Source organism: Barbus barbus, assembly GCF_936440315.1.
Source record: "Barbus barbus genome assembly, chromosome: 22".
In the NCBI taxonomy this organism is placed as follows: Eukaryota; Metazoa; Chordata; class Actinopteri; order Cypriniformes; family Cyprinidae; genus Barbus; species Barbus barbus.
This window is the reverse complement of record NC_136750.1, coordinates 11,641,548-11,658,604: the sequence shown is the minus strand read 5'-3', so window position 1 is coordinate 11,658,604 and position 17,057 is coordinate 11,641,548. Positions and strand designations below refer to the sequence as shown.

The window sequence follows — 17,057 nt, the reverse complement described above, 5'->3', positions numbered from 1 at the left end:
TTGTTGGTTTTGATTGCTTCTAATGTCTTCATTTGTAAGTCGCTTTGGATAAAAGCGTCTGCTAAATGACTAAAATGTAATTTGAAAATGTGGACAGTGCCAAAATAAAGGTGCCTATTTATACTTGTTAAGGTACTTAGCCGGACACAAAGGTAAGTGTAAAACACAGTGACTTTATTTGCAGGTTAGGTGCAGAGGATTAGTGCGGCTGGGGATGAGAGGTGAGAGCTTGTAGAGATTGTATGCGCTGCGGAGGTCCAGCTTGGTGAAAATGGTGGCACCGCGTAATTGCTCCAAGGCTGCTGGGACAAGAGGAAGGGGATAACGGTACTTGATGGTAATATCATTGAGTTTCCGGTAGTCTATGCAGGGTCGTAGACCTCCATCCTTTTTAGCCACGAAGAAAAAGCTGGAAGCAGCAGGGGAGGTAGATGGTGTGATATATCCTTGCCTCAGAGCCTCCTCGATGTACTCCTCCATGGCCTTCTGCTCTGGTAAAGATAGTGGGTAAATCTTACCCGGCGGTACTGGCTCACCCAGAAGAAGGTCGATGGCACAGTCCCATGGCCGATGTGGTGGTAGTTGGGAGGCCCTCCTTGGGCAGAAGACGTCACTAAATTGGGCATAATCGGCTGGAATATCTACTGACTGCTGAGTGACAGGGCTCTCGATGGTGGTAGCGTGGAGTGGTAGGGATATAGGATCTCCTGGAGAGGGTCGAGGCAATTGAGGGAAGCACTAAGGGAAGCAGCAGTTACCCCACTTTAGGACGTCTCTGGTACGCCAAGACAAGATTGGGTTGTGTTGAACCAGCCAAGGGAGACCCAAGAGGATGTCTACACTAGATTCCTCCAGAACCAACAGATGAATCATCTCATGATGTAATAGACCAATGCGCAGTTGTAGGGGACCAACACAGCGTTTAACATTACGACGTGAAAGGGATTTACCTGTTATGGTTTGAATTTGATAGGCGATTTCTGTGGCGATGGTCTGGAGCTGGAGCTGTTTGCAGAGGGATCCGGCGATGAAATTCCCGCTGACCCGGAGTCGAGGAGGATGGTAACTGGTAGGGAAGTGGTACCAACGGTTAGCTGTGCACGAGTGGTTAGGGGTTTCATCTTAGGGAAGGATGGCCGAATACCACTCACCATTAGACGAGAAGGACGGATACGGCATTCCAGAATCTTATGAGTGCCGTCTCCACAATATAGGCATAAACCCCTCTGCAAACGTCTCCGTCTTTCTGCAGGAGTTAGGCGGTAGGAGTCTGTGAGCATGGGTTCTGGCTGGTTCCTGGCCGCAGGTTGGAAGGAGGAAGGAGTACTTGAGATGGGGAGTGCCGTGGATTCGGAACTGCATGCATGCATCCTATTAGAGCAACGAATTGCCAACTGAATAAACTTCTCTAAGCCGAAGGTGTCGTCATAGGCTGCTAGCTGCAGGCGCACAGGTGGGTCTAAGCCTTGGCGGAAAGCAGTCAATAAGGAGGGTTCGTTCCACCCGCTCGCGGCTGCGAGGGTACGAAATTTAAGTGAATATTCGTGGATGGTCATAGAGCCCTGTCGCAGCCGATACAGTTGTTCGCCCACAGAGGAGTCTCCAGAAGAATGACTGAATACCTCGCGGAAATGGGCTATAAACTGGGCGAAAGATTGAGTTGCGGGGCCGGCTTGCGTCATAATAGTCTCTGCCCATTTCAGCGCTGGTCCGGTGAGGGACGTGATAACAAACGCTATCTTGGATTGCTCTGTTGTGAACATCTGAGGGTGAAGATCGATCGTGAGAGAACACTGCATAAGGAAGCCATTGCATTCTTCAGGTTCACCAGAGTAGGGTGCTGGTCGGGCCATGGGACTGGCGAACATCACTGGAGAAGGAGAACTGGTTGTTGGCGGAATCAGCGGAGCGGGTGGTGGTGATGAAACTGCGGACTGAGTGAGGAACCTCTTAAGTGAATCCACGAGCTCTTGGAAAGGATCTGGCGAGCTCATCGTGTCAACGGTGTGGTCCGATCTTCTGTTAAGGTACGTAGCCGGTCACAAAGGTAAGTGTAAAACACAGTGACTTTATTTGCAGGTTAGGTGCAGAGGATTAGTGCGGCTGGGGATGAGAGGTGAGAGCACTTCTTGAAGTAGCGTGTGGTATCAATAGAGGAGGAACTGAATGTTGTCCTGTGACTTTCAGGAGCGAGGAGCAGAGCAGACGATGAGGATTGGGACTCTGGAGAAACTGACCACAGCGTGGGACGATCTGTACACAGAAGAGACAACGGGGCGGAGAACAGGAGGTAAGTACAACAGGTAATCTATTTTAGGTAATACTCATCGAGCGCTGTCCGTAGGAGTGGAGTCCACGTTGGATCAACGAGATAGGAAAACTTCAGTGACTGAGGTGAGTGCCTTTATAGTGCTCGTGATGAAGGTGGTGAAAAGGTGCAGGTGTGCGTGATTAGTAGACAGGTGAAGCGGATCTTAGTAGCTGACTGGGTGGAGAGCCTGGTCGTGCTGTTACAATACTACAGATATCGATATTCTACGCATGGCATTGATGCATTGTATCGTCAGACATCTTATCGATGTAGCGATGAATCGTTACACCCCTATTGATTAGGTGTTCTGAGTGGTTTTCATGTTGATATACTGCTGCTAGGGTGTTTTGGGTGGTTGCTAGGTGGTCACTTACTGTCTCAAGTCAACAGAACTGTCCAAGTCTCTCTGATATTCTGGTCTTTCGATATGACTCTTGTCTTTTTGAACTGTCATTTCTAGGCCTACTTCTGTCCAAACGCAGCACTGAGAACTTATCATAAAATTGCATGGAACCAAAGCATATCACTCATTAACTGGATGTCAAAAGTCTTTTAACTGCTCTTTAAAGGTCTGTATCATTCCCCAAGCTTTTAAAGCAAATAGGTTTACAGACACAGTGGAGCCAGACAGACTACATTTAAGTGAACGGGTTATTTACATAGATAAGCCTTAAAGGTACAGAAGCTATGATGGTCTTAATTTCTAAAGGTCAGAAAAGGGGAGGAAGATGATCATGTGAAGCTCTTTTTTATTTATTTATTTATTGAGAGATGGAGATTAAAGGGTTGATACAAATGTGCAATTCTCTTTTATTTTTTTCATCTCCATTCTTGACCTCAGACCTCAAAACTATAGGAAAAAACACTGTTGAAGTGTTGTAATGTGCTAATGTCTCTGTTCAACGTGATTAATGTATTTAAAGGTGCCATAGAATGCATTGATACAATATTTTAAATGGTTCTCTGATATCTACATAGAAGGTATGTGGCTTAGATAAGAGAAAAAATTCTACAGAAACAGTTTTACATGTCGATTTACAACCCTAAAATTTCTCCCCAGAATGAAACAGTCTGTTATTGGCTTATTTGGAAGGGTCATGAATAATAATGTTGAGCTCTGCTCTGATTGGCTGTTTCACAGTGCGGCTCAATGTTGAGCTCTGCTCTGATTGGCGGCTCATTTCAGTAGCTCACAGGAAGAAAACACAGGGAAAACATATATATTTCAATACTTTCTTGCGCAGTTATATCGTTGGGTAATTATACTGTAAATAAAATGCGGGCATCAGGGAGCCGAAACTGCTTTGGAACGCATTTTCGCGTTTTACTTTCAGTTTCGAGATTGCACGTACTCTGTTTATACAATGTTTACCACACATTTTACAAGATCAGATGCTTGTCAGTGGTGCTCAGGATCTATAAATCATTCACCATCATCCTCAGGCATCTCTCCTTACTCTGTTTATGTGGTAAGTGAAATCTTATGTACTGTAACAGGCTACAGCTAGCAAGGAGCTAACCATGTCCCTTTAGTGGCTCGCGTTATTTTATTAGAACACGTTTTTTGTTTCCCGTGCCTTTCTGAATACATCCCTGCACTTCACATCCCCTGCACAGCCTGGAACATAACATTTATTTCCATGATCTGCCATTTTCGCTGTTGTCCTCGCTATTTCTTCACAATACCTGCAGAACGTCTAATGGTTTGGCTGGCGGCGGGCCTAGAACATGGGTGGGTTTATGCAAATGTTGGGGGCATAACTATTAGTGATCCCGAGTGTTACGTAACAGTCGTGTTATGTTCTGTTTCGCCTGTTTTTCAGTGGTCTTTTTTATTCATGAGATTTACATAAGGAGGAAACAATGGTGTCTGAGGCTCATTATATGTCATTTCCATACAGAACTCTTATTATTCAACTATGCCAAGGTAAAGACAGTTTTCCATTCTATGGCACCTTTAATGTGCAATTCTTGGCACTAAACACATAACCTACAGCTACAGTTTTAAACAAACCCTGATTCAAAACCACCAAACACAAAGGGTAAAGTTGATCTGGAAAGCAAATCAGTACTCAATATCTCAGCTCATGTTTGTTCAGTACGCTGGGCAAATGCCTGAAAGAGGATTACATTGGATTACAGTGTGACGACTGATGGGGTGGTAAAATACATGGAAACTCCCTTTGAAGGAGCAGTTAAAATCTGTCATTTCAATTAAAGGGTATGTCTAGTTCAGTAACCTCAGACAGATACAGAATCACATAACTCAAATGACAAATTAATACATAAGAATATTGATGTTAGCATAAGCAAATTAAATGCAACAAGCCAGGGTTCCCAGACATTTTACCAATTAACACAACCACTCAAAAGTTTAGGGTCAGTAAGATTAAAAAATAAATAAATAAAAATAAATAATAATAATAATAACACTTTTATTCAGCAATGATACATTAATAAGTGACAGTAAAGTCACTGATGTTACAGAAGTTTTCTATTTGAAATAAATACTGTTATTTTTCTATTAGTTAAAGAATCCTCCTTTATTTTATAGCATTGATAACAATAATAATAATGATAAGTGTCATCATAATATTAGAATGACTTCAGATTTTTATTTTATTAGTATTATTATTATTATTTTTTTTCAAAATTATATTCAATTAAAAAAAAAAAAAACATTTTAAGATTTAATTATCTTTATTAGTAACACTTTAGTTTAGGGACCAGTTCTCATTTTTAACCAGTTTCTTAGGATGTATATTACAAGCATATTGTCTGTTTGTTAGTACTTATGAAGCACATATAAATACCTTATTAGGTAACAAGTTAATAAATAGTTAGAATAGTGAGAACTGATCAACAAACTAAAGTGTGACATTTTTATTATTAGTATTATTATTATTAAACTGCTGGACTTACAGTAGCTCCACCCCCACGATCATGGTGACTTTGTCTCCAGAGTGGTTGCTCGGGAATTTGATCTGGAACAGGTGGCTGGTAACGTTCTGCCGGGACGTCAGCATTCCCACAGTGCCACGGACTGGAGAAAGATTCAGGTCTTCTGCCTGACATGACCCCACATCTATCTGATCTCTCAGTGCGTAGTCTATAACTGTATAACTCTCCTCACTGAGAAAAGACAGACAGAGAGAGTCAGAGATTCAGATTTAAGAAATATTCAAGATTACATCACACAATTGTACTTTCACAGTTTTATTGTATAAAATAAGTTATTTATAGAGCATGGTGGAGAATATAGGTGAACAATACAGAAGATATTAAGTTATTATTGTTGTTATTATTACTGTTATTATATGTCCTTTGACACATCTGTACAGTATATTAAACTGTATTTCTGTCTAAAGTAAAGCTAAAATATTTTTCTATTAAATAATGAAATGTTAGCATGTTCATGTGAACGCACATGCTATTTATAAAAGGAAACAAATGCTAGTCATGTGGCATTACTCAGCATGTCTTCAGCTGATAATTAACTGTGTTTTTGTAGAGATAATTGAATAAGTGGAGTCAGATCCTCCTGTTCAGTTCCTGGACAACCTCTGGGCTCTGCCCGACACAATTACAATGCCATTTACATTCCACAGGCAGAGGATAACAGATTCTACAGACAGAGAGGGACCATTACAATTAATCTGAAGTCTGGAAGAAACATGCTGACCAAGAAAGAGTCAGTGTGACAGAGAGAGACAGAGCAGAGACCAACTAAGATAAGCTATTAAGAAACTGAATGTTAAAAAGCAGTCCAAAAGTAAAAAAAACAACAACAAAAAAACGATATCCTTCTAAAAGGTCTCTTCAGTATAACGGATAAATCAAATTGTTAAGTAAAATTAAAAATCAAAGTCTAATTGCACTGGATGTGCTGTGGTTTCGGCCTCATTGCCAGCTTCAGTCATGTCCTCATCTCATATATAAAACACCTGTGATTCACAACTACTTGCTAAGGAGCTTGCATTCATATAAAGTAGCCTTGTTGACAAGTTTGGGTGAGTAAGGGCAAAATGCACAAAATATAGTATTTTCAGTGCCCTGTAGTTGGCGATATCACATATTTTGTAGCAGACAAAGTGCTGCAGAAAAGCTAGGTGCCATGCAAAATGTAATGTGTAACTGCAACACTCATTTCAAATGTAGTGGAGTAAAGAGTACAGATATTCATTAAAAAATGTAGTGACGTAGAGAGTAAAAGTTGCTAATATCTTTGATACTCAGTAAAACAACAAAGTATCCAAAAAGATATTCAGGTACAGTAGTTAGTTACATTTACTCAAATACTTTACACCGCTGATGATTTGTAAACAATGACTCTAAAGTTTTCTCCCTCCAAAAATCGTTCACTGCAAACTCTGGTATCTTTCTTTTCAGTGCTGCTAGTCAGCGAAGCAGTACTTTTCTCCATTCCAGCAGCAATTTATGAAAATGTACTCTTTTGTCCTTTGCATTAACACTGTGAAACAAATTTTTAATTCATTATTTGTGCATATTATTCACAATATGCAAATTATGCTTTCAAAGGTGCATTAAATCAATACAAAACATGGAAAACAATAGAAGTTTAGTAACTAACTGAAGTTTAATTATGTTTCCCCACAAAGAAAATCCTGCTCTAAGCTTTGAGTAGCTGTGGGACACGAGCAGGACAGAGCCCATCTCGTCTCATAACTTCTTTTGTAGTTATTTCCCTCACTGAAGCCATTAGGTACACGCTCTTGAACCTCTGTCTTTAATTTACATTTTGTTTCAAATGAAAAGGTTGTAATGTTACCTGAATGCTAGACTTACTGTACCTGAAAAACTTAAAGCAATGTTTTTGTAATTTGTATCTTTGATTTATTGTATTTGTCCAACTAAATAAATAAACTATACTGCGATATATGTCATTATCGTGAAATAAGATTTTGATCATATTGCCCACCCCTAGAAGAGGGCATGTATGTCCACACGTTCATCATTTTTTGCTGAGGTGTACACACAAAAAGTATAACAATCCTGCTGTCTGCAAATTTCTATTTAGCTTAGGCCCTGGCAATCTGTCAAGAGAGACCGACCATATGTGCCTGTCTCAGTCCACCTGGACTGGCACTAATCAATTTTAACCAGCTTTCCAGTCAGCAAACCGAGTGCTGGACAATTACACTACTGTCTGCTCCTGACATATCACATATTACAGGATCCAACGGGGAGTTTCTATCAGTTGAGCAATCACATGTTCCTACCACTGTAATGGCATCCTCCAGCAGCCAAGAAATGTTCCAGCAAATTCACACACTTTCATGCAAACACACACACAGGCCCCTGTGCTGGTATGAAAGGAATGCTGTATTTAGGTAATTACAAATCTGAGAGATGGATGATGTCATTGCTGTATGATACTGAATCTTTTGTTAAACTTTTTTGTACACTTACACTTTGATAACCATCCCTGTGTACTTGTACAATAATTTAATCATTCGACACCTAAAAACAGTGTACTGAACATAATGTCCTTTTCTATTGTTCATAACGCTGATAAACATTATTATTCTCCAAATTGGAGATGGCAAAATAAACTTCTGCCCATACGTGTGTGAATGTGTATGTGTGAGAAAGAGAGATTCAAAAATGAAGAGAAAAGGAGGGAAAACAACCAGCTGCTTTTAAGAGCAAGTTACATAACCAGAGAAAATGAGTAAAAAACAGTGGAGCGGAAAGAGAGAGTGAGTGAGAGAGAGGAAATGAGAAAAGGGACAGAGTGGAGACCGTGATGGCGTGCACAGGTTTGTTTTGCTTCAGATCTGAGCGAGTAGCGTGACTCCCCACACATACTATACAGACCGTGTATCAGAATGAACAACTGAATAAACATTTTCGTTTTCCTTTTTCTTTATTTTTCTCTTAAATTCAAAACAGAGAGTTTGTAGGCCGTATTTGCCAAAATGGAGTAGAAATGAAAACGATCTTGTTTTCTTGGAGGTCGTCCCTTTTGTCATAGCATGCAGAATGTTCTCAAAAATTACTAGAAAAAAAAAAAAAGTGAGCACTGCTAACTACATGACTCACTCACAGAATGACCGGCACTGTGTAGCAGCAGGGAGCAGGCACTATACAAACGGGCTGAAAAACCTTGTAACACAAAAACTGATTACTCGCACCATTTTTATACCATTTTACCTCTATGTATTGAAACAATACCATTTTATATATTCTCAAATGAACCTGCAAACACCGGACACCACTATCAACAGTGCTTCATGACGAAGATGATGTTTGATCACTTTCTATTTTAGTTGTTTGTGCCACATAGCACAAAACACAACACTTGTCTAGGACAACCACAACAGAAGCTTAAAATTGAGTCGCAGTGGCAGCTGGCAACGTAAATTTAAACAGGAATCAGAATCGAGGGAAACAGCATATCACAATCTTAAATGCTGACAGAAAATGCTCAAAACACAAAATGCTAAATGAGGAGCACTTTTAGTGTGCCATCTGCTATAGTTTGTACCAGAATGAAGTTTGACCTGCAAAGTCTTTCTTCTCTCAAACAAAACGAAGGGTTTAGCCAGAGAATCCTGCAGTGCCCGGTGAAAGTGATGAAAGTGAAAGAGACGTGACATACTCAGAATTTGTGCTCTGCATTTAACCCATCCAAAGTGCACACACACAGCAGTGAACACACACACACCGTGAACACACACCCGGAGCAGTGGGCCGCCATTTATGCTGCGGCGCCCGGGGAGCAGTTGGGGGTTCGGTGCCTTGCTCAAGGGCACCTCAGTCGTGGTATTGAGGGTGAATCTACTCCCCCCTCCCCACCTACTCCCCCTGCCGGCCCGAGACTCGAACCCGCAAACTTTGGATTACAAGTCTGACTCTCTAACCATTAGGCCACGACTTCCCCAATGAAATCAGGAGAGCGATATTTTATAGTAAGATTTTATAGTAAGATAGGCGCTAAATGAACTGTACCAGCACACCAGTGAGCAGCAGACAGCCCACCCAGATGCCTTTCTTATCTTGGCTGGGGATTTCAATCACGCAGACTTAAAGAGTGTGTTCCCTAAAATTCACCAACACATAGACTTTCCAACAAGGGGAAAAAACACTCTGGACTTTGTTTACACCACCCAGAGAGGAGCCTACAAGGCCCTCCCCCTCCCCCACCTCGGAGCCTCAGACCACATCACTGTCATGCTAATGCCTGCATACAGACCGCTCGTTAAAGTCACCAAACCAGTTCACAAACAGATTCAAGTGTGGCCGGAAGGGTCGTCAGAGGCACTTCAAGACTGCTTTGACACCACTGACTGGAATATGTTTAAACAGGCTGCCACATACAACAATACTACTGACCTCCAAGAGTACTCAGAGACTGTTACTGCCTACATCTCCAAGTGCATTGATGATGTAACGGTCACAAAGTCCATCACTGTCCGGGCTAACCAGAAGCCGTGGATGACAGGGGAGGTCTACAGACTTCTGAAGGCTCGGAACGCTGCCTTTAGAGCTGGAGATGAGGAGAGCCTGAAGACAGCTAGGGCCAACCTATCCCGCGGCATCAAAGAGGCCAAGAGACAGTACTCCAGGAGGATAGCCCATCGTTTCAGCGACAGCAGAGACACGCGGAGCCTGTGGCAGGGGATACAGACCATTACGGATTACAAGCCCCCACCACAGACCTGTGACAACACCATCCCCCTGCTGAACGAGCTGAATGCCTTCTTTGCTCGCTTTGAGGCACAAAACAGCACCACTGCACAGAAGACTCCACCTCCTCCCGGTGACCAGGTGATGACGCTGTCCCCGGACAGTGTGAGGAGATCCCTCAGCAGGATCAATGCACGCAAAGCTCCGGGTCCTGACAACATTCCTGGGCGTGTACTGAGAGACTGTGCAGTGGAACTCACTGAGGTCTTCACAGACATCTTCAACATCTCACTAAATCAGGCTGTTGTCCCCACATGCTTCAAAGCTACCACCATCATTCCAGTCCCTAAGAAGTCATCTCCATCCTGCTTCAATGACTACCGTCCAATAGCACTCACTCCCATCCTCATGAAGTGCTTTGAACGGCTAGTCTTGCACCACATCAAGTCTGTCCTCCCCCCCTCCCTGGACCTCTTCCAGTTTGCATATAGGTCCAACCGCTCGACCGATGATGCCATCACCACTGCCCTCCACCCAGCCCTCACACATCTGGAGAAAAAAGACTCATATGTCAGGATGCTGTTCATAGACTTCAGTTCAGCATTCAACACAATCATCCCTCAACAGCTCACTCACAAACTGGCCCAGCTGGGGCTCAACACCTCTCTGTGCAACTGGCTGTTGGACTTCCTGACCGGGAGACCTCAAGCAGTACGGGTCGACAGTAACACATCCAGCACCATCACACTGAACACTGGGGCCCCCCAAGGATGTGTGCTGAGCCCCCTCCTCTTCACTCTGCTGACCCACGACTGCACACCATCACACAACTCCAACATCTTCATTAAGTTTGCGGATGACACGACTGTGGTGGGTCTCATCAGCAACAGAGATGAGACAAACTACAGGAGCGAGGTGAGCCGCCTGGCCGGGTGGTGCAGTGACAACAATCTTTCTCTGAATGTGAAGAAGACGAAGGAGATTGTTGTTGACTTCAGGAGAGTACACACTCAGCATGCCCCTCTGACCATCAACGGTGCGACTGTGGAGAGAGTGAGCAGCACCAAGTTCCTGGGTGTGCACATCACAGAGGACCTCTCCTGGACTAACAACACTGTAGCACTGGCCAAGAAAGCACAGCAACGTCTCTACTTCCTCCGCAAACTCAAAAGAGCCAGAGCCCCGACCCCCATCATGTGCACCTTCTACAGAGGCACCATCGAGAGCATCCTAACCAGCTGCATCACTGTGTGGTATGGCGCTTGCAACGCATCCTGCCGCAAGTCACTTCAACGAATAGTGAGAGCAGCTGAGAAGATCGTTGGTGTCTCTCTCCCCTCCCTCCAGGACATCTACAGCACCCGTCTCACCCGCAAAGCCCTCCGCATTGCAGGCGATCCCACCCACCCGACACACAGCTTCTTCAGTCTGCTGCCATCAGGGAGGAGACTGCGGAGTCTCCAGGCGAGGACCAGCAGACTGAAGAACAGCTTCATACATCAGGCTGTCAGGAAGCTGAACTCCCTCCCGTCCTTGCCCCCCCTCCCCTCTTTCACCCCCATTTAACACAGCAACACACTAGGAACTCTGACTCTGTGACACCACCCCCCACCAACCAACAAACTGTGACCGGCACCTGTCACTTGTGCAGCATTGGCTGATCACTACCTATCCAACATTGACTGCAAATTACCTCTTCGGATAGTCTGACAAAAAGCTATCCGAACTTGTCACTTTAACAGACTGATAAGCTCTTCTTGCACTACACTCATAACAAAACAAAACAAATCTGCACAGTTTTGTTTTTGTACATTCAACTGGTTTGCACTCCATCTATTCTGCCATGTGCCTTATGCACTTTATCTATCTATCTCTCTTTTTTTATTTTCTACAATGTCCTCAGACTGATAAGCTCTTTTGCACTACAAATATATCTACACAGTGTTGTTTCTATTTAACTGGTTTTGCACTCTATCTGCCATGCGCCTTATGCCACTTATCGATCTAATTCTTATTTTTTTTCTACAATATCCTCATTTGTATATTTGTATAGTTGTACATATGTTTAAACTGTATTATCTGTATCTGAACGTGTTTAATGTTAACTGTATGCACCAAGGGTCTGAGAGTAATGCAATTTCAATTCTCTGTATGTATGTACTGTACATGTGGAAGAATTGACAATAAAGCTGACTTGAACTTGAACTTGAACTTGAATTCTAAATCAATGTTGAGCATTGGCCAACAGTAAAATATCAAAATCCTACTCAACATTGTTGTATATTACACTTGAAAGATGATCACAGTTTGGAGGGTGGTGCAGATGCTCCGACATGTCTTGTGGTGGGTTGTGTGATGGCTCTCATGCAGACAGTTTATGCTCTAAAAGGACAATTCTCATCACGTGTTTACCTCACATTATGCTATGGAGGCTCTCTTTTATTTATTTTTTATTAGATTTCTTAATGTTTGCTAAACATTCTGTAATTTATTGGTCGGTATATAATACAGGAAGAGGTACGTATGCCTCATTCGTTTTTGTTAATAAACGTTTTGTAAGCTAGTTAGTCATTGTATCTTACTGTTTTGTTGTTGTGCTTTTTAATTAAAAATAACAACGAATCCATCTTTTGTTTTAGTCTTAAAAAGTGAAAGGTGATGTATGCAAGCAAAACATTCGAATGTATGCAAGCAAGATTGCGAATTCGAAAGTGAAAGCATCCGAAGCCCGCGGCTTACAACATAGCAAATGAGGAACTCCCGTTCACAAAATTCAAATCACAAATAATACTACTGATGAAAAAGAACAGGTTTCATTTCCATATAACTATAAACTATGATAAAGGTTTATCAGCATGCATTGATTAATCCCATGTTGTAGCAAAAAAATAAATTAAATTAAATTGCGACCAAATCATGTGCTCGTGCGACCAACTGAGAAAGTTAGTCTCAAAAGTGCGACCAGTGGGAAGAATGACTCTGGAGCTCAGTTATTAAAATTTTTTGGTTCTGTTTTTCTTTGATATGAGTGATGTAGCTAACAATCCACACCCACATGTACATGCAAGCTTCACCTCCACATCCATTTACGTTAGCCCAATAATCTCCATAGTATCCCCCAGGGCACAATAACAGCAGGGAAAGAACAGAGGTACATTTGGACACAATATGAGAGATCTCATTTGTGGTCTCCAGCTCACCTTCTTTTTCGTGTGACGATGAGGACATCATTGAAGAGGAAGAAATAGACCTGCTGGCGAGATGTTCTTTTGGAAAAGATCCCATTTTCCTCTACAAAAGCCGTTAGCTCACCACGCTTCACCATCCAGCGGGAGGATGACACCAGTGGGAACGGCTGCAGAGAGAAAGTGTGAAAAGAAAAAAATGTGAACCAGACAGAATCATTAATGTTTCAATGCAACACGATCGACATTAACAAGAAATGTTGAAAAGTTAACAAGACCTTATTTTTAAAACAAATAACAGACATTAAGAACAGGGAAATAAATAATTAGATAGGGATGTGCATTTTGGTCATTTTTAATTGCTAAACAATAAAAAAATATATATCCGCTTGCTTAAAATCTGTCTAAAGAGGAAATACAAGGCTAAGAAGCTTGGCTTTGGAGGCAAGAAGAAGGGCAGCAAATGGAACACCAAAGACAGCTGTGATTTCCTTAGTTTTGCTCCATCTAGGAGTTTTTAAAGATAAAAATGGTACACAATATCCATACCCTAGTATCACACTTCGTAGGAGCAAGGGAAATGAGGAGGCAAGGAACTTCTTCAAACATTGACTTTATTATCCAAACACTGGGAACGCTGTAGACACGGAAGGACAAACTCAGAATGACGATTAGACATTCAAGACCGGACCCAGAGGCAGGGAACCAGAGGACTAATAAACACGAGAGGAGGGGAAACACAAGACACAGGAAGACAGGACTGACATTTACTCCCCCCTCCCGGACACCTAGTTGTTTTTCAAATGTATCGGTGTCAACATTTTAAAATGTATGTAATGTTTATCAAAATATTAAAAATGAAATGTTTGTTGATTTTTTTTTTTTTTTCATAATTCGATCATTGATGACTTTTTTTTTCTCAATTTGTTCTTTTAATTTCATTCTAATGTTGGTTAGCAACCATGTGTTGATTTGAACAAAACATGGCCAAACCATTTCCATATAAAGGGTTTTCACAAAGCCTCTTGTCACTCTCATCAAACATACCATGCTCTCACTTAGGACACCTGAGAAGATATGGAAAAATATATTTGAGAAATGGCAAGTGTGCCATCTTCAAAGCAAGTTCAAACACAACAAACATTTTAAAATTGACATTGAAACTGCAGCTGCAGTTGTATTTTCTTGTCTATTGCGATGTATAAACAAGTAAAATGTTAAAAAATGAGAAGAAAAATGTAGGGCACAGCTTGATTTTGTTAATCGGGAAGTGATCTGTTCGTGAAAATGCTTTCATGCAGATATCACATAGCTAGTACATGAGATCCACTGACTGTTATCTATAGAAGTCTGGTAATTGTGAAATAAAGTTTAAAATAAGCAATAAAGTCACACTATGACACATACTCCTGCAACTGCAAGAAATGAAGTCACAAAGAACTCTGAGAGCTACTGACCTTCTAACAGCTGGACTCGGAAATGTCTTGTGATTATGCAGAACCCTCTAGACAACTGCCCGTACCAAATGTGCCAGCAGAACTTTCACACAATGCTCAAGCAGCAGGTTGTAAATATGTTTGCACTATATTAGTGAGTGTGTCCAATGCATCACTGTGTGCATGCAAAGTAAGTTTAAACTGCACATGCTCAACACATTTGCGAATAACGTAGGGAAAAATACGTCATGATGAACACAAGACCCACAGCGAGTGAGCAGCATGTGTGTATCAGGTGAGAATGTGTGAACAACGTTACTTGCTTGTTGTGGTACAAGGTACTACATGAAGGTGACAGTCTAAACTCTTGCTAAAGCTATGAGATCAAAATTTAACCAGATCCAGATCCTTTCCCTCTTGCAGTGTTTCCCCTGACATTATATTAGGGGGCGCCCTGCCCCCCCTTGAAGGTCAAGGTAATTTTATTCAATTTTATTTTCTATGTAACGCCAGAACACAACGGAAGTCATTTAAGGTTACCTTCTCTATAGAACAGGTCTATATCTTGTTCTTTCATTAAACAAACTAAATAGTCTTATGTTACCTATCTTATTTACATGAGCGAATGCCATTTCTGTCTCTACATGGTCGTGCATTTACAATTCTGCTCTGCTCTCTGTATCACGCACGAGTCATGCCCTGATGCACGTGCACGCACGCACACACACACACAGACACGTGCACGCACACACAGGTGAGCACACTCCCACCAGCGGACAGAGAGCGTGCAACGGAAAATATGTCACGTCAGCCACTTGAAAAGCAGGCAAAAATATCTGTGTTTTTTTAAAGCTACACACTTTGTGGATAAAAAGAAATGTTCAGATGTTTAGTTCAATGTACAGTTCAAATAATTGTTCAGTTGTTATTATTGGCTGCTGTCATTAAAAGGAACACATGATTCCTGAACCTCATGATTCCTTTACGTGTTTGTGTCGGTGTCCGTCTGACAGTAGGCCAAGAAAGCATTGAGCGAGCCAAAAAGTTGAGAAAGGCGCAACATTATACAGATGAGGAGCAGAAAAAAGCTGTGATGTTCAGGTAGTGATGTCTAACATTTAAAAATATGCTGGAGTTTCTGATGGATCTAGTGTGTACATTTACATTTATTCATTTAGCTGACGCTTTTATCCAAAGCGACTTACAATTGCTATATATGTCAGAGGTCGCACGCCTCTGGAGCAACTAGGGGTTAAGTGTCTTGCTCAGGGACACATTGGTGTCTCACAGTGGATTCGAACCCGGGTCTCTCACACCAAAGGCATGTGTCTTATCCACTGCGCCATTACCAACAATATATCATAATGTTTACATAAAGGATGCTTTGCACTTGCTATATGTTAGATATTGCAGCTTGGGCGCTTTAATTGTGAATAGACTGGGTGGGTTAACTGAAGTTTATTAAACTGACAACTTATCATTACTTTGCCCAATAATGCTGCGTTTATTTAATTAAAAAAAGACAAAGAAAAAAACAAAAACGGTGAAACTATCGAAATAATGTACTTCTTTCCCCGCTGGTTGCATAAGTGTAATTTGAGTTAACTTGAATTATCTCTCTGCCTGAACAACTCACTGAATCAATAGGAGTGGCCCTTGACTTACTAAGCTGAAAGGCATTTTTGTGTGCAATAAACCAGAAACTGTTACTGTTATCTGTACTTAAGGCTCACAAGACTTAAATCAGTATAATGATTTGATGGTTGTTCGTTTGACAAGATTTGACATTGGTGTGTGTAACTGGATTAGCAATCGAAATGGAGATGTTTTGCGTTTTTGTCAATTTGATCATAAATGGACAATGCTAAACACAGGTGTAAACAGGGTCTGAAACTTTTGAGCTTGTCCAATTTTTTGATTACCACTTCCAGAGGTAGTCAAAAATACTTTAGACCAGAAAGCTTTTGTGGTGTAGACACTCATGTGGTTGATTGCTTTTGAACGGCCTCTAAAAGCCACCTTCTCTCTGCCTACTGACCTAATCCTTAAAAAGCATGGGACACATTGTTAAATTGCACTAGTCTAACGGGATTTAAAATTTGTTATTTAAACTATTTAAAATCATCTGAAATCGTAAGTTTGGTGTGAAAGTGAAAAAAAGAATAATCATATGCTTATACCATTCCTGATTGAACACAATCCTTTCAGAGCAAAACTCCTGCTCTCTGTATCATTTTCCGTTGTCTCCTTTCACGTTCATAAGTAAATTTCAAGCGCTTATTTTGCTAAATTAGATCAAAAGATCAGAAAAGGCCCATGCATACACTCGCCCATAGACCCTCTCCTTAAAGAACTGAAAAGGAAAGTGGTTGAAAGTAGACAAAAGCGACAGATTAAAAAAGCAGGTGTAAACAGGAATGTCTCCATTCTCTACTTGTGATCCAATCGACCAAAACACATCTTAATGACAGGTGT

General features: G+C 41.5%; 1 protein-coding gene across 1 annotated transcript in view; it reads right to left on the bottom strand.

Moving 5' to 3' along the window:
- Positions 1-17,057, bottom strand: part of LOC306887998 (rho guanine nucleotide exchange factor 26-like) — an 81,689-nt gene that overhangs the window by 10,692 nt on the left and 53,940 nt on the right. The window contains exons 11-12 of the mRNA XM_079446083.1: positions 13,162-13,316; positions 5,234-5,443 (exon numbers count right to left, since the gene is read on the bottom strand). Of these exons, the coding sequence (XP_079302209.1) occupies positions 5,234-5,443; positions 13,162-13,316 (365 nt within the window). The remainder of the gene's footprint in view (positions 1-5,233; positions 5,444-13,161; positions 13,317-17,057) is intronic.